This window comes from Peromyscus leucopus, chromosome 1 (assembly GCF_004664715.2).
Source record: "Peromyscus leucopus breed LL Stock chromosome 1, UCI_PerLeu_2.1, whole genome shotgun sequence".
Classification (NCBI taxonomy): domain Eukaryota; kingdom Metazoa; phylum Chordata; class Mammalia; order Rodentia; family Cricetidae; genus Peromyscus; species Peromyscus leucopus.
In genome coordinates this window covers 5,120,669-5,144,070 of record NC_051063.1, presented here as the reverse complement: position 1 = coordinate 5,144,070, position 23,402 = coordinate 5,120,669, and the positions used below count along the sequence as shown (strand labels likewise).

At 46.2% G+C, this 23,402-nt stretch overlaps 1 protein-coding gene across 1 annotated transcript; it reads left to right on the top strand.

Moving 5' to 3' along the window:
- Nucleotides 1-1,607: 1,607 nt before the first annotated feature.
- Ms4a10 (membrane spanning 4-domains A10) lies at nucleotides 1,608-23,055 on the top strand. Its single transcript, XM_037204794.1, has 8 exons — nucleotides 1,608-1,698; nucleotides 15,290-15,506; nucleotides 15,826-15,945; nucleotides 16,905-16,961; nucleotides 18,454-18,585; nucleotides 19,581-19,691; nucleotides 20,249-20,342; nucleotides 22,959-23,055. The coding sequence occupies exons 2-8, from the start codon at nucleotides 15,330-15,332 to the stop codon at nucleotides 22,967-22,969; spliced, it is 702 nt and encodes a 233-aa protein (XP_037060689.1). The 5' UTR covers nucleotides 1,608-1,698; nucleotides 15,290-15,329; the 3' UTR covers nucleotides 22,970-23,055.
- Nucleotides 23,056-23,402: the final 347 nt, after the last annotated feature.

Genomic DNA, 23,402 nt, shown 5'->3' with positions numbered 1-23,402 from the left:
TAAAGCAACTTTCTTGAACACACGAAAAGAGAAAAGCAAGATGGAGAACAATTGAGGAAGACATCCAACACTAACCTCTGGCTTCAACATATACATGTGTGCATGCTCCCACATACATGCGAACATACACCACACACACCCATAAACACATCCACACCAAGAGATGTGCCCACAAATAAACTGCACACATATACACACAACCCAACTGGATATGCTGCATGCACTTTAATATGTGCATTGCCTCCATTTTTAAAAACTGGAGCAAAGATAAATAGGAAAAGCACAGGAGTTAGCTAGTTCTGCATGCTACAGACTGGACAACTTGAAGCCACACACATTCACTGTATCACCACGGCCCTGCGCAAGATCCAGATGTGCCTTTGATGGGTTCTCCTCTTTAGTCACACAGGCTGCAAGCTTGGTGGCAGCTGGACTTCACTCTCAGGGCTTGCTGTCACTTGTGGTCACATGACCATAGTTTTAAACCCATATCTTTTTCAAATAAGCACTAACATGCTTACAAAGATGAAGTATATCTGAGTCTTCCTTATCACCAGAGATCAAAGTCAACCAAGACCTAAGGGTGGCCCTAGCTCCCTTTGGGAGGGACACAAGGAAGGTCATTGTTAGAATTCTGCCCTCCTCACTCCAGCTGCATGACCACACATGCGCAGTTCAGGAGTTAAGCAAAGGGTCTTGTGTCTTACGTCATCAGTGTGTGCTGGTGATTATGTACCTGCCACCATGGTCATGCATGTGTAGCGTAGTTCTGTAAGCCCACCTGCGCCTTAAAGAGCAGTGACTCAGACCCTACCCTCTCTCTCTGTGTTCTGTTCTCTCTCCCCCAAAACTATCTTTCTCTCTGCTCTACGCACGTTCGTCTCCCCCAGACCTGGTTCTTCTGCCCCCACCCGTCTTCCTCCTAATAAAGCTCTGATGGTTAATTGTGGCCATGCCTCGTGACCTCTCTGCACGGTAACCAGCGCCAGTAACCAGTGCCGCTTATCATTCTTACAGTCATAATACTAATCTCTCTACTGTGTTGATTCTTGGACTTGCAAAAAATTGAAAAGACTCTTTCAGAAGCAAATAAGATGACTCAACAGCTAAAGTTACTGCACAACCTGGCAATATCAGTTCAATCCTGAGCACGCGTGTAAAGGTGGGAAGAAAGAGTAAATTTCACAAAATTATCCTCTGACTTACACACACACACACACACACACACACACACACACACACAATACAAATGCCACACACACACACAGCACATCCGCCACACAAAACAATACACACACACATCAAATGCACACAAATAAAATTTTTGAAAATTTCAATAATCAAATCACTCAACTGCCGACTCCCACACACACACATGACAAATGCCTCTTCCATCAGTTCTGCTCCATAAACTGTCTGAACTGTCCACGTTGCAACATTAACTGTCTTCGATGTTGAAGGGAGACATAAGGCTCAGCTTTTCACCTGCTCTGGTTTTGGAAGCCGGGTGGTTTTAAAGGATCTCGTGCCCACAGGCAGCTCTGTACAGCTGGGAGTGTAAACAAGGGGCGGGTCCTGGAAGGAAGAGATCCAAAGTCTAAAGCCGTAAAGATGTTCCGATTTCCTCCTGTGACTCTGCTGAGGCAGCTCTGGATGAGAAAGCGCAGCTGAAGCCCACAGCACAGGTTCCTGGGCCAGGTGAGTACCTCTGCTCCACAGCAGAAACAAAGGGGGGGTCACCGGGGCCTCATGTGGGGTTCAACCTCGACACAAAAGACCAGCCTCCTGTGCTAGTCAGTCAATAGCTGTGAGCTCTAGGTGAGTGGCTGTAACTTGACCCCCCACCCCAGAAGGGAGCAGGGGTGACTGTCTATCTAGCAGCAGCGGCAGCAGCTGGGGAACAGATGTTCCATGCTATAGAGCCCTGGGAAGCAGGGTTACCATCAGCCTCTCTCCAGGGAGGAATCTGCTGCCTGCCCAGTCAACTACCAATTGGAGATCCTGAGAGCTGAGGGGAGTGTCACCCCTTCCTTCTAATTCTGGTGACCTCAAACACACAGAGCGACAGATTTGAGAAAGCAAAGAGAGAAAGGGACTTGTGGAAGTCCACTTTCCCAGCCCAGAGGCCCTGAGAAAGGTTGCTTCTCACACACCCGGGCTCCTTCTGAACTAACATAACTGAAAACCACATCTTCTTAGGCTGGCAGCCAGCACGCTGTGATGCCATACCTCTGGTCCTGCCTTTCTCTGACTGACATGCCCATACTCACATCTACACACATGCACATCTATGCACACATATTACATACACATATACATTCATACGCATGTAAACACTCATTGCCCTCCCTGTGCTCTTGACTTCGTCTGCACCATCTAATTAGGGTCACATTCAGAGCAAGGTTTTCTCAACCTTCCAACCCAGACCTCCTGTGGACAGATCTTACCCATTCCAACACATGGTCCTTGGTGTCCAGCTCATTGCTCTGCAGAGTCCTGAAGGGCAGTGTGGGCTCCCAGTTCACTTTCTCCACGTACCAGGTCCTCTCCCATCTCCACAACCTTCCCAGCCAGCAGGAGCCCTTCCCAGCTCTGAGCAGGAGTCAGACGGAGGCAACTGTTGAACGGTGTGGGTCACTCAGGTCTGTGGGAAGACACATTAAGGATGAATTTTTAGCCTTTCCAGCTGCAGAGGGATTCAGTCTCTCCTGGACTGAGACACCTTCCCTTAGCCAAGAGCCTTTTTATTGTTCTCCAGTTTACACTTTCAGCAAGCTGATTTACATATCCCTAAAACATCCTAATTAAGCTACCAAAGGAACAATGCCAAATGCAAATTCTCAGTTAAGGAATACCGCAGTAGGCCGAATTTTTCCCAACCAAGTTTTGCATAGGCTTTGTACCTTTGGGACATTCTCAGGCAAGATTCACTTAGAAGGCAACAAGAAACCCAAGTAACTGAGAAGCAGAAGGTGGATTAAGGCTAGGATTAAGAGCAGGTGTAGCTCTGTGGGAATTCTCCCACAGGCAATGAACTTCCCACTCCTGGGGATTAGAATGGGATCTGTCTTAACAGAGAACCAGACAAAGGTCGGGTGAGAGTCTAGGTGTAGGGCAGGTGGGTGGTATCACCGGCTTTTATTGCTACCTCTTCAGCCCCACAGCCCAGCCTCGAGGCAGGCACTGACGTTCCTGTGTGCCCATAGAAACAGGCTTAGATGCTGAGATGCAGTAGTAGAGCCAGGGTTGGGCCTAGCTTGCCTGCTTGGAAGATTCATGTTCTGGCCCACTGAGGGACTGAAGGGTCCTCCCAGCTCTGCTCTGCCTCCCAGAGCCCAAGGGAAAAGGGTCCAGAAAGTCCAAGGCTGAGTATAAATCACTAAGACCTTTAGGGGTCCCTGAGATACCAGACAGTTGGGTCTATGGTCCCTCAGCTGGCTGAGGAGCCTGGGAAAGGGACAAGTAAAGAAATTCTCCCTCATCCTGCCTGTCCACTTTCACCCCAAGGCAGCTCTGCTCCAGCCCTGGAGTCCTGGAGGCAAGGTGGACAGGGCAACAGGGCACAAGCATTCTAGAGGTCTGTAGCTAACAACAGCTTTAACTGTTGGACTCCTAGGGAAATCTTTGAGAGGAGGGTTGTGGTGTGAGGAAAGAGAGGCACTATTGAGGAGGCTAGCAGCCTGGTGTGGTGGTCTGAATAAGAATGACCCTGGGGGGTGGTGGCACTTAATAGATCGGAGCAGACCAGGAGGACTCTGTGAGTCGAGGCACTGAGAAATGTCTCGAAAAAAAAAAAAAAAAAAAAGACCCTGACAGGATCATATATGTGGATACTTAGTCACCAGGTGTGGCACTATTTGAAAGGATTGGAAGGATTAGGAGATGTGGCCTTGTTGTTGTGTCACTGGGGGTGGGCTTTGAGGTTTCAAAAGCCCATGCCAGGCCCAGTCTCTCTCTCTCTCTCTCTCTCTCTCTCTCTCTCTCTCTCTCTCTCTCTCTCTCTCCCTCCCTCCCTCCCTCCCTCCCTCCCTCCCTCCCTCCTCCCTCCCTCTCTCTCTCTCTCTCTCTCTCTCTCTCTCTCTCTCTCCCATCCCGACCCCACCCCCGCCTCTAGATCAGGATGTAAAGCTCTCAGCTACTTCTCCATTCTTGCCATCCTGTTGTTATGCCCCCTGCCATGACGATAAGAAACTAAACTCTGAAACTACAAGCAAGCCCCCAATTAGATGTTTGTGTTAAGAGTTGCCTTTATCATGGTTTCTCTTCACAGCAATAGAACAGTAACTAAGATAAAAAGTTGGTACCAGGGACTGGAATATTGCTGTGATGGGCCTGACCATACTGCCTCTTGAAGGAATATAGAAGACTCGGGGACTTTGAACTAGAAAAATGGTTGAATGCTTTGAGTATAGTTTCATGGGCCCTAGTGAAGCATGGAAAGCAGAGGTGCTGAGAGCAAGGTAGATGATGAGAGCTGATTCGAGAGGTTGCAAAAGGGAAGAATATAGTAATAAGTGGCCTAGAAACCATTCTTGGTATTTTAGCAAAGAATGTGGCTGCTTTCTACCCTTGTCCTAAAAATCTGCCTGGGGCTAAGTTGAAGAGTTTTGGATTAAAGGTGTTGGCAGAGATGATTCCAAGACAGGCTAGTGTTGGCGATGTCATGCGGTTATTAGCAATCACGCTTATGCAGGTCTATAATGTAAAAGTGTAAACCGGACAAAGAGAAACATAAAATGTACAGTGTGAGAAGAAACAGTACTAGGGTAGGTGATGTTGGAGCTAAGTCCAGTGCTCAAGGAGATAGAAAATCCTGATAAATAGAACAAAAGGAGTAGTGACGTCAGGGCAAGACCCCACCCAGCTAAGCTTCCAGCTTGTGAAAAAGAATTAAAGAAAAGCTTAAGCAGTGAAAGAGACCAACAACAACATAAAGCTGATGCAAACAAATGTAATTGAACAAAGGGGTCACATTCCAGCCCCATCAAGCAGCAGAACTTGTGAGTTTGGCCACATGGTTCTGACTTTAGAGTCAAGGATACAGGAAGGGTGAAATCTTTCCCCATGGCTCAGAGAAGCCACTGATGTGGCCAAGCATGTGTTAGGGGTATCCCTGCATAGATCCCCAGAGAGGCCATTGAGTGAAGCTATGAAGATAAAGCCTGAATTGCCTTGGAGACCTCAAGATGGAGATGCCAGAGTCTTGGGATATCTGTCTGCCAAGAAGAGTTGCAGACTTGCCATGAGTCATCCCCAGTGGTGAACAGGTCCCAGCAGACAATGTAAGGAGTTGGTAAGGGGAGGAGGTGAGCCAGGCCACAGTGGTGGTGAGAATCTTGCAGCCTAACTGACTAGCAGCCAGAGTGCTTCTTTATTTATATAGAATTTAGTAAACAGGGATAGATCCATGTTGTTTCAAAACATAGATCATATCACTTTTGTTTTGGGACATGTGTTTCACTTCCTTTGCTCATCGCTTAGTCATCATTGATAAACTATAATAGAACAGAGTTATCTTCTCCAATCATCTTACCTCGTTTTAACATCATTGATAAACAGTTATCTTTTATAACCATTTTTACTCATTAACCCCATAACTCAATTTTTAAGAATCTAAAGTTGTACGTCAGCCTGTTCTCAGGCTAGTAGTTCTGGTTGCTTTAAGGATGCTAGACCAAAACAAAACCTTCAAGCCAGCCTGGGCATATTGCTGTTGCAGGAATCCTAAATGGTCTTATAATAAAAACCCAGAGCCAGATATTGGGATAAATATTGAGAGATCAGAGAGACAAAGGAACAAGCCACAGCCACTTCTCACCTTGTCAACTCCACAAATCCTCAGACTGAGTGCCTCTGAGTCCTCAGCTGAAAGGGTTTCTCATTCCTGTCTCCTCAAGCCTTACATGCCTTTCTCTGCCCAGCCATTTCACTTTCTATCTCAAACTTCCTAGTGCTGGGATTAATGGCGTGTGTGCTTCCCAAATACTGGGGTTAAAGGTGTGTGCCACCACTGCCTGGCTCTGTTTCTTTCCTAGACTGGATCAATCTCATGTAGCCTAGTGTGGCCTTGAACTCACAGAGACCCAGACAGATCTTTGCTTCCTGAGTGCTAGGATTAACGATGTGTGCCACCACTGCCTGACCTCTATGTTTAATCTAGTGGCTGGCTCTGTCTTCTGATCCTCAGGCAAATTTTATTAGAGTACAACAAAATATCACCACATTTCTCCTTTTTTGTCTAAAATAATAAAGAAGGTAATAACTAATATAAGAAAAACTATATACAATAAGTACAATAACTATATGTAATATATACAGTCAAGAACTACATTAATGATGTCCAGTCCATTAACATTTGATAAATTCAGAGAAAATACTCCATTATTTATCATATATTGGTGAATCCAAAGTGTTGTACCTAATTCACTTTCTATCCTAACTTGTATTTCCAACAGAAAATTATCTTTCAAATATACACTTTACACCTCTTTAGTATTCCCTTTCTGAATTTGTTAACAAGGAAAACTATAACTATAACTATCTAGTCTTCAGCTCTGTCAGAGACCCAAGAAGGAAATATTACCTAAGTAAACAGGAAGTGCAGGCAAGTGACTTCTAAAAAATGTGAGAAATGACAGAAACAGCTGGCTGCCTGGACAATCACCCAGGTTTCCTCTGCAATGTTAGGGCATCCATCTTCAGCCTACAGGCCTACATATCTGGCAGACTTTTCTGTGAAGCAGGATATTCTGAAGGGCCTTCCTACCTTGTCTTGGCAAGGTTCAGTCATCCTTTCTTTTGTGTCCTGCTTGTCTATTTTGGACAGCATAGTGTCAGCAGTCAAGGCAAGGACATTTTCTTGTCCAGTGGCTAACTTTTACCACAAAGAAAGTAAACTCCATAAGGAGCTTCTTTGATGCCCATCATCTTCTCTGAAGTAGATTGGTGCTGCCAGGAGCAGATATGTCTCATTGTCATTAAAAAAAAAAAAAAGAATCAGTTATTAAAACATCTTAAATGCCAAATTCTGTAGATCTCTGAAGTGTTTGAAGATGACCTGTCTATCTAAAATATATCTCTGTTTGACTTGAAAACATAATGTGACTACAGATTTGATTGTAATGACTTCTAACTTGCATTTCTTCATTATCCTAGTTTGTAATAAGAACTTTCAAGGACTAGCAATTTGCATTACATTGTTAAATGAACTGTTAAATACAATACCTTGAACAAGAGTAGAAATATATGTGCAATATGTTCCAATAAAAATAATCTCAACTTTGTATCAAAATACACAATTTATATACAATATACAAAAATCCAATCCAATCCAATCCAATATAAATATTTTATATTTAAAACTATATTTAAAGCTAGTAGTTGCTTTTTGAAAGTAGATTCAATAATCTACCTTTTTATCATATCCATATTCTCACTTTTTTCAGAGTAGATATTCTATCATTTCTATATCTTTTTTAGAGTAGATTTAATAATCTACCTTTTATCTTATCATATCTATATCCTCTTTTTTTTTTCAAAACAAGAACCCTGAATCTAATCTCCTTTGTAATCAAACACCCTAAACTGTGACAATTATCAGTGTTCCCATTGAACAACCAAAAACCATCCACCCCCACCTCTTGGGAATGTGGGCATCATGTTCTTAAATTTACTTCCTACTGTCTGGGGCCTAAGACATCTTTAGGGAATGCTGAAAACAAAAATTTTGGGTTAATTATCAAGTCCTGGGAGAGGTAGCTGTATCATTTGTTGTCCAGTCTCTGCATAATGGGAAAGTACAGGGCTTGTCTCAAATCTTAAGTCCTTGCTGGAGTAGTCTGTGAGACTGGATCATCTCAGCTAGCTATCTTGAAATTGTCCTGAGCACTTTGTAGTCCAAAGCTGATCTTTGGATGGTGTTTGTCAGCTTAATGACATTATCATAGTCCACAATAAGATCATCATTGTGGGATCCCATCTTCTTTTTGGAGACTTCAGAGATTGCATTAGGCCAGATTATTCCTTTTCTTGGTGATTTTTTTCAAGGTAGTTTTCCTTTCTTCTTTGGATGCTTATTTATCCAAAGGTCTTTAAATTCCTCAAGATGGTTGTTTTTCTTTTCCTGGAATGACAAAAACAAAACCCTTTGGGGAGATTCCAAATCTAATCTTTATCAATTTGGATTTATCGTTTCTCCCTAGTTTCTGTTCTCTCTGCTGTAGCTGTTCTATTGTCCAGAGCAGTCTGGTTTCTTACAATATGCACTAGGTTCTTTAATTGCTCTGGGAAGGAGTTTCCTCCATGATGACAGGAAAGAACTGAGTGGAATTTGACATGAGGACCTGCGAGAGGCCCCTTAGGACATTTCCTGACAGCAAAGGCAAAGGATTACCTTGTCTGTCCCTTGTTGATCTACATTCAATAGTCCAATGTCTGCCTTTGCCACACCTTCTGCATAACCCAGAAGGGAGGGAAGTTCTGTTGGGATTATTCCTTGAAAAAACATTGTTTCTAGGAATGCTATGTTTACAGTCCCTTCTTAAGTAACCTTGTTTACCACAATTGAAACATTTGGCATTACAATTTTTCTTCAGACCTCTTGAAATCACCTCTCCTATCCAAGCATCATCATGGTCATGAGATTCAATATTGATTGTATATCAGATCCATTCCTCCAAGGGTGCTGATCTTGCCTTTAATGGCCTAATTACCCTTTTGCATTGTGCATTAGCATTTTCAAAAGCCAGAGATTCAATTATTATCTGTCCAGCTTCTGAATTTGGTATCATTCTACTTACTGCTGAAGATAGCCTTTGTAAGAAATCTGTGAAATTTTCTTTTGGGCCCTGTACAACTTTAGTAAATGACTCAATTTTCTTTCCTACTTCTTCAATTCTGTCCCAAGCATTCAAGCCAGGGTGCTTGTGGTCATCATATGGCTGATGTGGCATAAAGCAGGGTGTGGTCATCATATAAAGATTGTTTTTGTATATCCAGCATAATCATTCTCCCCAAGAAGTTGATCTTGGGAGATTTCAAGACCTCTAGCCCTACTCCATTCATTGTTCAATGATCTTAGCCTCATCCTCCCACCAGGTCCTCTATTGAAATTGGGGACCAGTTTCCAAGACAGCTGTAACCAAATCTTTCCAGTCTTGAGGGATAATTCTATTACAGGTTGACCACAAATTTAACATCTGCTTCACATACAGTGAGTGCATGCCATATGAGACCATAGCTTCTTTGAATCTCCTCAAATCTAACATTTGCACACGAGTCCAATCAGCTCGTACACAGTCTTAGAGATATCTATAATTTGGTAGTACCTGTAAGGTTACTGGATAAATTAAGGTTGGCTGTTTGAAAGCCTTAGGCTGTTTCTCTGTAACCTTATAATGCAGTGCTGAAATTGGTTCTCTTTTAAATTCCTCTGTCTGGGTCTGAATATCTCTATAATCTGTATTAATTAGTTTTTCTAAGACTTTTACCTTGGCACTCATATCAACCAACTTGGCACTCATATAAACAATTAAATGAGAGATAAAATAAGAATGATCAAACCGATAATGTTTATAATTGATATTACATCAATCCTATCTAAGTTAATTATCCTCTCATTTAATTGTTCCATTTTCAGATCATCTAGTGTATTATCAAATAGAAACCAAACTCCTCCCATTATTAATAGTGTTTTCCTTTTTCTTTTTTTTTTTTTTTTTTTTTTTTTTTTTTTTTTTTTTTTGGTTTTTCGAGACAGGGTTTCTCTGCGTAGCTTTGCTCCTTTGCTCCTCTCCTGGAACTCACTTGGTAGCCCAGGCTGGCCTCGAACTCACAGAGATCTGCCTGCCTCTGCCTCCCGAGTGCTGGGATTAAAGGCGTGCGACACCACCGCCCAGCTGTCTTTTTTTTTTTTTTTTTTTTTTTTTAAACTAAGTCCCCCTTTTAGGAAATCCCAATTGACTCACCAAATCTGCTGACAATGATGATTCAGATGACGGTAAAGTGAGGCAGCTACCTAGTATGGCAGCAGCTGGAGCAGAGGGTCCACTTCTGTGAACGCCAGAAGGAAGAAACTAAAGAGCCAGCTGTCTGCAGGGAGAGTGGGTGGGGAGGGGGACTTGAGAAAGCTGCTAATTCCAGCATGTTTGGAGTCTGAGCCTGGCCTGAGTCTGAGCCTGAGCCTGAGCCTGAGCCTGGGCCTGAGCCTTCAGGGTCGGGCCAGGCGGGGGTGAAGACTCTGGTTACATGCAGCTCTGGCCTGAGCCAATGGCTGCAAAGCCACAGGCAAGCAGCTTTTTCGTGAATTTATGCCCCAAAAGTTGGATGCCAGTTTGCTGCACAAATCCTAAATGGTCTTATTATAAAAACCCAGAGCCACGTATTAGAGTAAATGCTGAAAGATCAGAGGAAACAAACCACGGCCACTTCTCACCTCGCCAACTCCTCAGCCAAAAAGAGTCTGAGGGTTCGTGGAGACAGGGTCTTCTCTTTTCCACTGAGGAGATGGCAAGGTGAGAAGCATCTGTGGCTTGTTTCCTCTGACCTTTCAGCATTTACCCCAATATCTGGCTCCGGGTTTTTATAATAAGACCATTTAGGATTCATGCAACATATTGCCATGTCCCAAGCAGTGTATTATTAACTCTTTTTTTTTTTTTTTTTTTTTTTTTTTCTGGAGCTGAGGACCAAACCCAGGGCCTTGTACTTGCTAGGCAAGTACTCTACCACTGAGCTAAACCCCCAACCCCTATTAACTCTTAATGGCCAGAGTGTCCAAGAAAAATCCTTAAGCCAAAGTTGCTGCAGTTATTATTTAAATTCTGGCATAATACAATGTTTACATTTTATATCTTTATAGAATTTGTTTATATGTCTAATCCTGACATTCTATTGTTCTTGGTCATGTAACACCACAGTGGCTCTGAATGTGCTAGTTTTTCTAAGAAAGGGAGGTCCTGATGTCCTATTCTTTTTTTTTTTTTTTTTTTTTTTTTTTTTTTTTTTTTTTTTTTTTTTCTGGATCACTGTAAGGTTCTCCAGGTCCCCTCTCCTCCTTGTTACGTCCCCCCCCCCTATTCTATTCTTATATCATCTTTTACATCATTCTTTGCCTAAAATAAAAGTCTCTGTGTAGGGTGGAGGTAACTTCAGCTAATCTAACTGTGTTGCTGTATATGCCATGTAATTGCCTGAGTGTATAGTGGGAAGAGACTTGCAATCTGATCTGTGGCCAACTCCTCTAGCCCAGTGAATCTTATTAACCTTATTAAGTTTACTTTGTTTTGATTATCTTGTTCCTGGGTAAATACAGGGACAGATGTTTCAAGAATGTCTCATAGCCTCATAAAGAGATCTCTGGCTTCTTTTTTTTCTTTCTTTCTTTCTCCCTCCCCCACCACCACCCCACCCCATCCCACCCCCGCAGCTGAGGACCAAACCCAGGGCCTTGCCACTCTACCACTGAGCTAAATCCCCAACCCCTGCCTCTGGCTTCTTTATGTGTCACAACCTCCAAGGCATAAGGAAGACCTTCCAGTAGATAAGGATATCTCCCTAAAAGTGGAAGGGGTGGTATGTTCAGGACTTTCCTGGGGAAGCTTGGAAGCAGTACTCATGGGAGAAGGCATAAATGATTCATAAGAAATTTCCCATAAATCCAATATCACTAAATTATACAAATATTAAAAGTCCCCCAAGCATGCAACAGGTGGAGATGAAAACCAAAGGTGGCCCGGCGGCCATCATGTGGCTCAGCTCTGCTGGATCTTGGTCAAGCAGCTTCACTGGCCTTTGACTTTTGCTGTTCCTATCAGATATGGCTGTGCCACAGACTGGGTGTAGAACCAGCCCAAGAGAGAGAACTATGTTGTAGTCAACAAAGCTGAAAGGAGTTGGGAGATCTGAAGTGTGCTTTGTTATCAGACATGAAGATGCAGAGTTTGAAGTTTGCCCAGCCAGTTTTCAGTCTTGTTTTGGTCCAGTATTTCCTCACTGTGCTCCCTTTCCTCCCTTCTGAAATGGCAATGTGTACTCTGTGCCACTGTATGTTGGAACATGTGAACTGCGTTTTGATTTTGATTTTATAGGTGGTTATGGTTTAGAGATTCCCATGTGTCTCAGAAGAGACTTTGAACTCTCGACTTTTAAACAGTGTTGAGACTGTGAAAGACTAAGGGGACTTTTGAAGTTGAGCTAAATGCATTTTGTACTATGAATGTGGCTATAAGCCTATGGTGGCCAGGGAGTGAAATGCGGTGGTTTGAATACGAATGTTCCCACATAGGCTTATGTATTTGAATGGTCAGTCACCAAGAAGTGATGCTATTTGAAAGGATTGGGAGGTGTGATACTGTTGGAGGAACTGTGTCACAGGGGGTGGGCTTTGAGGTTTCCAAAGGCCATGCCAGATCAAGTCTCTCTCTCTCTCTCTCTCTCTCTCTCTCATCAGGATAGACAGCTCTCAGCTACTTCTCCAGTGCCACGTGTGCCAACCATGCTGCCATGCTCCTGGCCATGATGATAATGCACTAATCTCTGAAACTGTAAGCAAGCCCCCAATTAATGCTCTCATTTATAAGAGTTACTGTAGCATGAATCTTAAAAGGTCTTAATAAAAACAAACCCAGAGCCAGGTATTGGGGTGAATGCTGAAAGATCAGAGAAACAGAACCAGCCACAGCTAACCTCACCTGGCCAATTCCTCAGCTGATCTTGTTTCCTCAAACTGGAAGCCTCTGTGTCCTCATCCAAAAGGATCTCAGCTGAACTGCTGCTAGAAGCCTAAAAGCTTAACAAGACTCTTATTTCCTGGTCCTCATGCCTTATATACCTTATATACCTTTCTGCTTCCTGCCATCACTTCCTGGGATTAAAGGCATGTGTCACCATGCCTGGCTGTTCCAGTGTGGCTTTGAACTCACAGAGATCCAGGTGGATCTCTGCCTCTGGAATGCTAGGATTAAAGGCGTGTGTGCTACCATGCCTAACCTCTATGTTTAACATTGTGGTTGCTCTGTTCTCTGACCCCTAGATAAGTTTATTAGGGTGCACAATATGTTGGGGACACAATACCACCACAAGTTACCTTTGTCATGGTGTCTTTTTGCAGCAATAGAACAGTAACTAAGACACCTGGGAAAGGGGACAGGCTAAGGTCTCAAGTTCATGTATAGGAAAGTGGTGGATTTCACAAGGAGGGTCAGATTGGGAGCTACATGTAGACATCAGAAGTCTGTGTTTTTCAGGACAGTGATAGTGATCTCCTAGCTGTGTGGCCCTTATCTTAAGGACATGGCTCAGTCAGCAGCCTGTGTTTTACAGAGCAGCGATGACAACCTCTTAATGGCAAGGCCCTTATCTTAAGGCCATGACTCTGGAATGAGAGTGAATTCTAGAGCCTGGAAATGAAAAACTGGAAAAAGACAGGCAGGATGGAGTCACCATGAGCAACGGTCTGCTGCTTACATACCCTTCATCTTGGCAAGTGGCAAGGGACTTCATAACCCGCAACCCTTCCCTTCTGCTGTCTACTAAGGTCTGCCCCCTCCAGCCCCTCCCCCTCAAGAGCACACCAAGTTCCTCTTAGCATCTCTCCGTTCCAATTTCAAGTTTGAAATAAGCCTTGAGAGCCAAGCCCAGTCCCCAGCCCCCAGCCCCCAGCCCCCAGCCACACTGTGATGCACCCATGGAAACACCAGCAGGAGGGAACAGATGCCCAAAAACCTAGAACCAGAGGTTTGGAAGTTTGTCATTTAACCCAAAGCAGACCCTACAGAATATCAATTGCACAGCATGGCTGGACTCTTATGAAGAAGATTCTATAACAAATTAAATGTAGAAAATATCCTTAGTATTAAAACAGAGAACATCCCTGCAGGAGTCCTCAGAGCCTTGAAAAAGTAAGAAGAAAGTGATGTGTTAGGTTTTCTAAATGTATTTAACCATGGACCCCTTTAAGGCAGGTCCATTAGGACCAGTGTTCCATATGATGTGCTTTGGGAAGGGATACTCTGTCCTCTTGAGTCTGATTCCTTATTGGATATCTGAACCATTTCCACTGCCATAGCAAGTGCCCAGGTAGAGACGCCTCCATATCCCCAGTGCCCAGATGATCATTGTCTTAGTTAGGGTCCCTATTGCTGTAAAGAGACACCATGACCATGGCAACTCTCAAAAGGAAAACATTTAATTGGGGCTAGCTAACAGTTCAGAGATTTAGTCCATTGTCGTCATGGTTGGACATGGCAGCATGCAGGCAGACATGGTGCTGGAGAGGTAGCTCAGAGTTCTACATCTTGATCTGCAGCCAGCAGCAGAAGACTGTGAGCCACACTGGGCATAGCTTGAGCATGAAAGCCCACCCCCACACTTCCTCCAGCAAGGCCACACCTCCTAATAGTGCCACTCCCTATGGCCCAAGCATTCACAGACATGAGTCAATGGGGACCATTGCTATTCAAACTTCCCTCCTCTCCCTCATCTCCCCAAACCCAAAAGACATGGGCTTCACCACAGGACCATGGTTTGGTTCACCTTCAGTTGTCTCATTCTAAGCCACAGGATGGAAACTATTTACAAAATGCCCACATAAGCCAGGCCTCTGACCCCTAGATCCTGCCAGCCTGCAGCGTAGCCAGTGGGAGCTCTCTCTTTAAGTGCTTTTCTAATTATTCTTTATCAATTAAAAACTTGGGAGTCAGCTATCAGGGTAAGCATCTGAATGATCAGAGAAGCTGTGGAGAAGCGACCAGTGACCTCCATCCAAAGGGGTCAAGACCCTCTCTAAGCCCCACCCTACTACTTCCTGTCTATTTGTCCTCAGTCCTCCAAAACCTCTATGGTTAATTTTGACCATCTACTAGCTAGCTCTGCCCTCTGATTCAAAGCAAACTTTAATGTCAGAATGCGATCAAAATATCACACAACACTCTCTTATAGTGGGCATGAAGTTCATCTGCTCCTCATTTCCTGCAATCCCAGAGAGGCTGAGCACAGCAGCTAGCCCTCATTCCCAGATTCTAGATTATTCCAGTTTAAATTAAAGTCAATGGGCTTCCACTTTGTGAGTCCCCACTTGGCTTTGCACAGGGCCTTTTGCTGTGTGTACTTGTTACATGTGTGTGTTTCCTCACCCCTAGTAAAAGCCTTACTTTACCATCTGAAAACATACCAAGGTCAAAAGCTGCTGGACAAGGCCTCCACGATCCAGGGGGCAGAGGTGACAGCGAGAGTCACAGCCAAGCCTCAGACACAAGCTGAACTCTGACGAGGCCTTCTCCTTGGCCCACAGCCAGGGTGTCCTGCCAGAGTCAGTGGCTGCACAAGCTCCCATGATGATTTCCAGCAGTGGCACTGGGGAAATCTCTCAATGGCACGGCCTAGGACCTGCCCAGCCTGCGCAGAAAGTGGCCCAGCCCATGGAGAAAGAGACCAAGCCCCAGCATCCGGCTCCAAATGGGCACCTTGAGAAGCCCCTGGAGAGAAGTGTTCTTCTGCAGAAGCTGACTGTGAGTAGGGAGGAGACCCCCCCAAGGAGGAAATTGAGGGAGGTGCCTCATTTACACTCATCCTAAAATCAAGCAATGGCAAGGGGAGGTTGGTGCTTTGTGAGGTGTGAACAGGGCCCAGGATACCGGCCCTATAGAGTCAGGGCAGGACAGTTACCCCAAGTGTGGTTTTGACGTCCCTACCTGTCACTACAGGCCTGGGGATGGGGTCCTTCCTTAATGACTAGGACACCTGAGAGGTGGGAAAGGAACTCACTACCACCAGTAGGTCCAGGCACTGATGCCACCTCACTTCGGTTACGTCTGACTTCCCACCCAGGTCTTTCACATCGCTATTGCTTTTTCACACCTGGCCTTTGGCGGTTACCTGCTCTCCACAGTTAAGAATCTGCACTTGGTGGTGCTGAAGTGCTGGTATCCACTCTGGGGAGCTGTCTCTGTAAGTAGGAGCCCAAATCAGTGGATTCAGGGGTACATGGGTCCTTAAGAGGCCCTGACATTGGAGGCTGGATGCAGCCAAGAGTCACAAAGCATATGCCCACCTTCCCCATCTCTGCCCCATTCCCTCAGTCACACTAGACGTAGCTCCTTTCAGGGAGCACCTGTCACTCGTGGGCCCTGTGACCCTCCTTTAATTGAAGCGTGTATGTTGGACAGGGAGATGAGCCAGTATGAGCTAGGCTCACAAGGATTCTGAGCATCCAGGCTACCTTAGTAGCCAAAGCAACCCTAGTGCCCTCCACCCCATCGGGTTCTTCCTGCAGCCACACACAGCTGTGATCCACAACTCTGTCCTCGGGACATCAGCCAGGATGAGAGACAATATGAGACACATACATGCTGTTCCCCAGAGGCTCCATGCTCCTCCAGGACTCCAGGGCCCCCCGCCCAGCCCTGAAAACCACCTTCACACTTAGCCCCAGCTCCATAGTGTTCTCTTGGGCAAATGTTTTCACCCCATCTCTAGCTTCCCTCCATCCCCATCGCCCCAGGTTGGCCCTCCCACCACAGTGACGGGGCTTTCTACACATGAAGTGCCCATCACCCTATGGTCCCTGGGATGAGCACACAGCAAAAGACTCAGCATACATGCAAAAGAGAGATCCAAAACATCCTAGACCTCAGAGCCAGGAGCAATGTCCCCGCCAAGTGCGGAAGAAAGGTTGAGGGAGGGAGGGTTACTGTGACCCCAGCTGTGGATCTACTAGAGGTGTGTGTCCTCTGTGGGTAAGCATGTTGAAGGGCAGAGCCTGGAGTAGGCTTGCTCTGTCCAGAGTGGTGTTTTCTGCCCCCCCCCCCCCAGCAAGCAGGGGTTTGATTTCTCGGAGAACGAAGGGGACTTTGTGGGTTTTGAAGTAGCTCGATTTCTCTCTTTTGACCTTCACACCTGGTCTGCAGTGTCTCATTTCAGGGATCTTGGCAATGACAACAAGGACATTTCCCAAGACCTCTATGGTGAGCTGGCACCCTGAGATCTTTCCCTCAAATCTAGGGGGAAAGACAAGGGCATCTGTGTACAGGGACGACCAGGGCGAGTGGCCAGGAGCAAGCGCACTTCTTCAGAATGGAAGAGGACGTCTGAGAGGCTCCAGATGCAGACAGCTGGCTAGATTTGACAGGGAAGAAGGGGAGCCCACCCAGAGCTCCTGGCTTCTCAGGCATGACTCCAGGCACCCACCCCTCCATCTAGATCAGACCTCGGCTCCTCTATTAGTTGCTTTTCTCTTTCTGTGACAAAACACCTGTTAGAAAGTGACTTATGGATCAAGAAGGTAGAGTCCACTGTGGTGAGGAAGACTCGGCGGTGGGAGCGGGAGGCTGCTTGCTCACATCTGAGTGGATCAGAAACAGAGAGAAGAACGATGGTGCCCATCTGACGCCTTTTTATTATTCAGTCTGGGCACCCCTTCCCCACCCATGGAATGGTGCCACCCACCTTTAGGGTGGGTCTCTCCTCATCAGTTAAACCTCTCTGGAATGCCCTCCCAGACACATCCAAAAATGTGTCTCCTCAGTGATTTCAAATCCATTCAAGTTAACTACAAAGACTAACCACTGCAGCTTCATTCCAAATCTATCAAGCTTCTTTTTTACTTATTTATCCTTTCACGATTTCATGTATCTGCATTGTATATGTATCATATATCTCCCCCACCATTTTATCCTCTCTTCTGCCTCCCCTCCCACGAAACCCTTTCTTCCTCCCTTCAAGTTCTCTTTCTTCTTTCATATCTTTTCTTTGTTTTTTGTTTTGTTTTGGGTTTGTGACCCATTGTGTTTTAATTAGTATTGCCTACATGAGCATGGGTGGGTGTTATTTACTGGAGCAAGGGCAAATCTAGCAAGTTTTGACTTCACTCATTATGTAGCCATGCAGCCCCTAAGCCAGGAACCTGAGGACCACCTGGCTCTGCATCCCTTTCCCCAAGTCCTAGGGCTGCTTCTAGATAACCCCTCAGCTCCACACCTTCTCCAGCCTACACCCTCTCTTAGCTCACTTCTATCCCCATCAACTCTGATCTGGGGGAGTCATCCCACACTATCTCCTCACAGCAGCCCAAGAGTTTGTTTTGGAGTATAAGCTTCTTGGGGGGTGGGGGGGGGTAACCCAGCAGAGGCAGAAGAAACCTGGCAGAGACCTGCGTGACAGGATGGAGGCCTGTTTCAGAAGCCCAGCAGGATAGACGGAGAGGAGGGGAGACCCTGGGGTATGAAGAGGCAAGACACCTCCATGCTCTTCCTGCCCTTCCCTGTGATGTACTCTGGATGTTAGACTCTGACAGTTGGCCTACCTGACATAAGATGGCCATTGGGGAGAGTGTCATGATGCATCCGCTCTTGGAAGGACCAGTCTCCAGGTGTGGGGGGAGGGTGTCACAGACCAAGTTCCTGGAAGGAGAGCCTTGAGTTGGATCACTAAACTCTAACATTTTACCTCTGCTTGCAGAAGGTACTGTGTGTGACAGGAAACATCATCAGCTTCTTGTGTGCGCTGGCAGGCCTCTTTGTCATTGCTAAGGACCTCTTTCTGGAGAGTCCTTTTCCATGGCCCATCTGGAGACCATACCCCAACAGCACAGTGAGTTCCCCTCCCCTCATGATTCCTCTGATTCCAAGGAGGGAACAGCCTTGAGCTTGGCTGAGAAAAAGCAATCAGGCCTCAGAAAACCTGTCCTGGAACCAGGCACTGCCAATCTGAACACATTCCTCCAGAGGCATGGTGGAAGCAACATGCCTGACCTTCTCATGAGTCAACATCAGGAAACTGGACTGTGCTTCAAGTCACTATGTCCAGCTCTCCTTTTACACACGGGAAAATTGATGCCCAGAAAGAGGGGATGTCCTGCCTGGTGCTGAGCAGAAAAATGACTGCAAGACCACACCCTAGAACTGCTGATTCCACAGCTAAGGCACCTCCTCCCAACAGCCTGGTAGAGCTGGCTCAATCCACTTCGTTACCCCCATTTTATGGCAGTGATCACTGAGGTTCAGAAAGGATAATTCAGTGTCCAAAAGTCACGCAGCAAGTCCGGGTACAGTGAAAACTTAAAGCTTTCTTTAAGCTCTCAACAGTGAGCCCAGTGCCCTTGCACTGTATCATGGATGCCTCTACACCAGGAGGAAGTGCTGCCCCTCTAAGTTAGGTGCCACGCTCCACCATGACACACAGCGAATACACACACATGCTTCCCTGGTGAATGTCAGTAGCTTTGCCCCAGTGGTTCCCAGCTCACCCTTCCCCCGCCCTGCTATAAAAACACACTTTCTCTCTGGGCCTAGACAACCCCATCGGCTGAGCAGAGTTATCCAAATGGTCCATAGGCCCACTTCCAGTTCTCCCAGAGTCTTAGAAGACCCTTTGGTCCTCACACTTTGGGAAACACTCACCCAGACCCCCTATCATCAAGCACTAGGCATGGAGCGTGATGGAAACAGCCCCAATCCCTCAGAGTCCCTCTCTACCCTCCCAGGGGAGCAGAAGCTCTGCTGCTTCTGTTGTGGATCTGCCCGGCAGACCCAGGTGACAGGCAGGTACCAAGGAAGCCCTGTCCTATCTCCTGCCACTTGCTTCAGGTCTATATCCAGAGACTGGAGCTGACCCTGCTCTGCTTCACCTTCCTGGAGATCTTCCTGGCGGGATCCACAGCCGTCATAGCCTGTAGGACAGAACGTCTGCATGCCGAGGTGAGGCCTTCCTGGAGACAAACCCTCAAGACATGGGGACGTTGGGCAGCAGAGAACTCAGAAGGGACAGACGGCAGGCATGGCTCACAGACTGAGTACTTAGGAGATATCGGGTCCTCCGTGGAACACTGCATTAGTATCCATATAATTAATATAGCCATCGTGACACATGTAAATATAGCTTTACTTCATCTTCTCATCATCCTTTCAGGCAGGTATGTGCATCCCACTATACAGATAAGTAAACTGAGACTTAGAGAACTCACACCGCCTTCTAAAGCTAGACCCAGCCCAGCCCACATTGGGAATCCTAGCTGTGGGAGCTACTTGCCCATGGTCAACGGGACACTGGAGGTGGAACTCTAACTCAAACCCCACCAACTAATCCCGTAGATCTTTCTCAATTAATGTTAGAGAGACACATAGACCTCTGGAAGTTCCCTCACCAAACCTCATGTGGACTTTGTGACTTCAAAAGTGACTCTGCCAAGACACTTCGTAAATCGCTGCTCGTACATGTGCTAGGGCCAATGGGGACAGTAATTTCTCTTTGGCAGGACAAGGATGACACCCCTCTCGTTCCTGACGCACCTGTGGAACTTGAAGGTCTCTCGATGGGGCCACCACCATGTTATGAAAATGTGATTGAAGGTAACACACAAATGAGCAAAACTAAGAGGTGAAGGGTCTTCAGCCTGGGCTCCCCAGACCTTCAGAAGTCACCGTGGCCACTTCTCCCTGGCACAGACAGGAGCCAGTTCCCCTGGAAAAGGGACAAACAGTGCTATTGTTAAAACAGTCCACCTAAGAGTGGGTGGTGGTCCCTTCCCCTACACCACCCACCCTAGACCCAGATACCTCAGAGTCTGAGTCAGCTGGCCAGAGCCTACTCTGCTGAATCAGAGTAGGACCAGATGCCCTCCTTGCCAGCCTCCGGAGTAGCTCTTGGGTAAGCCCTCCATGCCCTAGTGGAGTTGGACTTTCCTTTTGACCACCAGCTCACAAATAATGACACAGAGACTTATTATTAATTATGAAGGCTCAGCCTTAGCTTAGGCTTATCCTACTAGCTCTTTTAACTTTTTTTAAAGATTTATTTATTTATTATGTATATAGTGTTCTGCCTGAATGTATGCCTGCAGACCAGGACAGGGCACCAGATCTCATTATAAATAGTTGTGAGCTACCATGTGGATACAGGGAATTGAACTCAGGACCTCTGGAATTGCTACCAGTGCTATTAACCTCTGAGCCATCTCTCCAGCCCCAGCTCTTATAACTTAAATTAATCCATTTATTTTAATTTATATTCTGTTGTGTGGCTTGTTACCTCATCTCTCTGTACTGCCCATGCTGCTCCCTCCACATCTAGCTGGTGACTGCACCTTTTCCCCAGAGTTCTCTCTCTGCCCAGAAGCCTTGCCTGTACCTCTTGCCTAGCTATTGGCTGTTCAGCTTTTATTACATCAATCACAGCAATACAGCCTCACACAGTGTACAAATAGCCCACAACACGCAGCCTCCCATCCACAGTGGGTGTATGATGGCTACCCACAGCTAGGGTGAATGGCCTAGGCTATTTTTAGGGTAATCATGAATCATAGGGTTTGGGGGCAGTCAGAAGGATGTCAAATCAAAAACCATACAAGGTCTCTGTTTCTGGGGCCTCAGTGTCTCCATCTATAAATGGAGGGGAAATAAGGACCACGATCCAGGAGGCTCCTGTAAGCTCAGAAATCTGAGATCAGAAGTGGAGTTCAAGATGAGATTCTAGTCTGAGAATTCTAAACCTGCTCATGCTGGTGGGCAAGCCATGGGAAGGCCCTGCCTTCCTTCCCTCCCAACCTTCAATACTCAGAGGAACTCACTAGCCAAGCTGGCTTATTTATGGGCCACACTGGGTTCCTTCTGTTTCTTTAAGTTGATTTGTTTCTTATTTTAAGATGTCTCTTTTTAGCCATAAAAAAAAATTTTGATAACCAAAGTAATCCGCCCAAATAACAAACACGGTGAAACTAACCATCACCAGATTCTTGACCCCTCTGCCCTGACCTCACCCGCCACTCACTCTGCTGCAGCCTCCCTAAGGCACCTTGAGATTCCCCAACACACGAACACATCCTACTTCTGGGCCACAGCCCTAACCCTTCCTCCCCTGGACCCTCCTCCCCCTCTGACACAGGCAAAGCTTGCTCTGAGTCTTTCCTAGGCCACCAGTTCTGAATCACTGCTGGCCTCACTGACACTTTCCATCAACCTCCACTTCACACAGGCCCCGGGCACTGGAGAGAGTAGTCTAAGAATGTTCACTGGGAAGTGCTGGTGTAGCTCCACACTACGTCCTGCCCGCACTGATGATGCACAGGGGGTGGTAGCATGGCTCTGGCTCTCCAGAAAGGGCATTTCAGTGAGGAGGTGGGGTCAGTACATTCAAAGGAATGCCATCAACATCAGCCCTCTTAGCTCAAGGGAACCCTGTCCTCCCAGCAGCCCATCTCCCACACAGCGAGGGCTCAGCACAGATAAACCCAGATTTTTCACTGGGTCCAGAGAGCACTCAGTCCTTGCTATTGACTTGGAGGAAAGGCCAAGTGTCCCTGCACCCTGTTTGATTCTAAACATCATTGAATTGTAGTGACATGAGTCTAAATAGAAATGTATTATTTATTACATGTGCATGCTAAGAGTGGGTAGCTCAGTTGGTAGAGGGTTTTCCTAGCTGGGAAACAAGCAAAGCGGATCTCTTCACCTGACTCAGCTTGCAGAAAAGACGTGGATTTGAACTCTGACTTCAGCTATAGTTCCCATGGCCCTTGAACTTGGAATTCTGCTTTCCAACCTCATCAATCTTCTATGTTAGAAGAATCTTTGTGAATCGTCTCAGTTAACCTCATGTCACAGGATAAACTAAGGCCCAGATGGGTGATGCAGGCTCACTGAGTGTTACCCAGAAGGCGGCGTTGATGGGCATGAGGCTGGATCCCGCATGTCTGATGTTATTATCTCTCTGGTCCTGACTCTTCAGCCATGTCCCAGCTGCTTCCTGGGGCCCTGAGAGCTGGAAGAAGACTTATTCTTGTGTCCAGCACCCATCCTAGCTCCCCAGCTCCCAAACCTATTGTTTCTCCAGTATGAGATTCGAGCCCCACTGCCACCCCAGAACACAAAGAGAAACCCCCAAACACGGGCCTCCTCCTCCAGCACTAAAGGGTACTTCAGCACTGAGGCTGGTCATGGATGCCTAATGGTTATTCCTTTGTCCCACAGATAAAAACTGAATTCCTACAGTGGCAAATCCATCCTCACCTCCCTGTGGCTGGACTCCAGTGTAAGACAGGCATGACTCACACAAATAAATGTACAAGTGCCATAAAGAGAAACTGAAGTGTTTGAGAGTGTGATAGAAACAGAAAGGAAGTGAGTGGAGGTGTGTTAAGGGAGCCTACAGGTCCACCTGTCCAGGCTCTGCCAATTTTTTTCTTTTTCTTTTTCTATTTTGTGTGTGTGTGTGTGTGTGTGTGTGTGTGTGTGTGTGTGTGTGTGTGTGTTTGCATGTAGTGAGCATGTATGTGCATGCATGTTTGCATGTGGGGGGCATGTGGGAGGTATGCATGCATGTGTGTGCTTGTGGAGGCTATTGATGCTGGAAACCATCCTAGATCAAATGTGGAGCCTGAGGTTTATCCTTATTCTTCCTCTGTATTCATTGAA

What these genes read in the sequence shown, in the direction of transcription:
- Ms4a10 (XM_037204794.1), top strand. Translation starts at nt 15,330, where the DNA reads ATGATGATTTCCAGCAGTGGCACTGGGGAAATCTCTCAATGGCACGGC. An exon ending in TTCTTCTGCAGAAGCTGACT is followed by an intron (nt 15,507 to 15,825) that starts GTGAGTAGGGAG and finishes CTTCCCACCCAG; the next exon opens with GTCTTTCACATCGCTATTGC. An exon ending in GACCATACCCCAACAGCACA is followed by an intron (nt 18,586 to 19,580) that starts GTGAGTTCCCCT and finishes CACTTGCTTCAG; the next exon opens with GTCTATATCCAGAGACTGGA.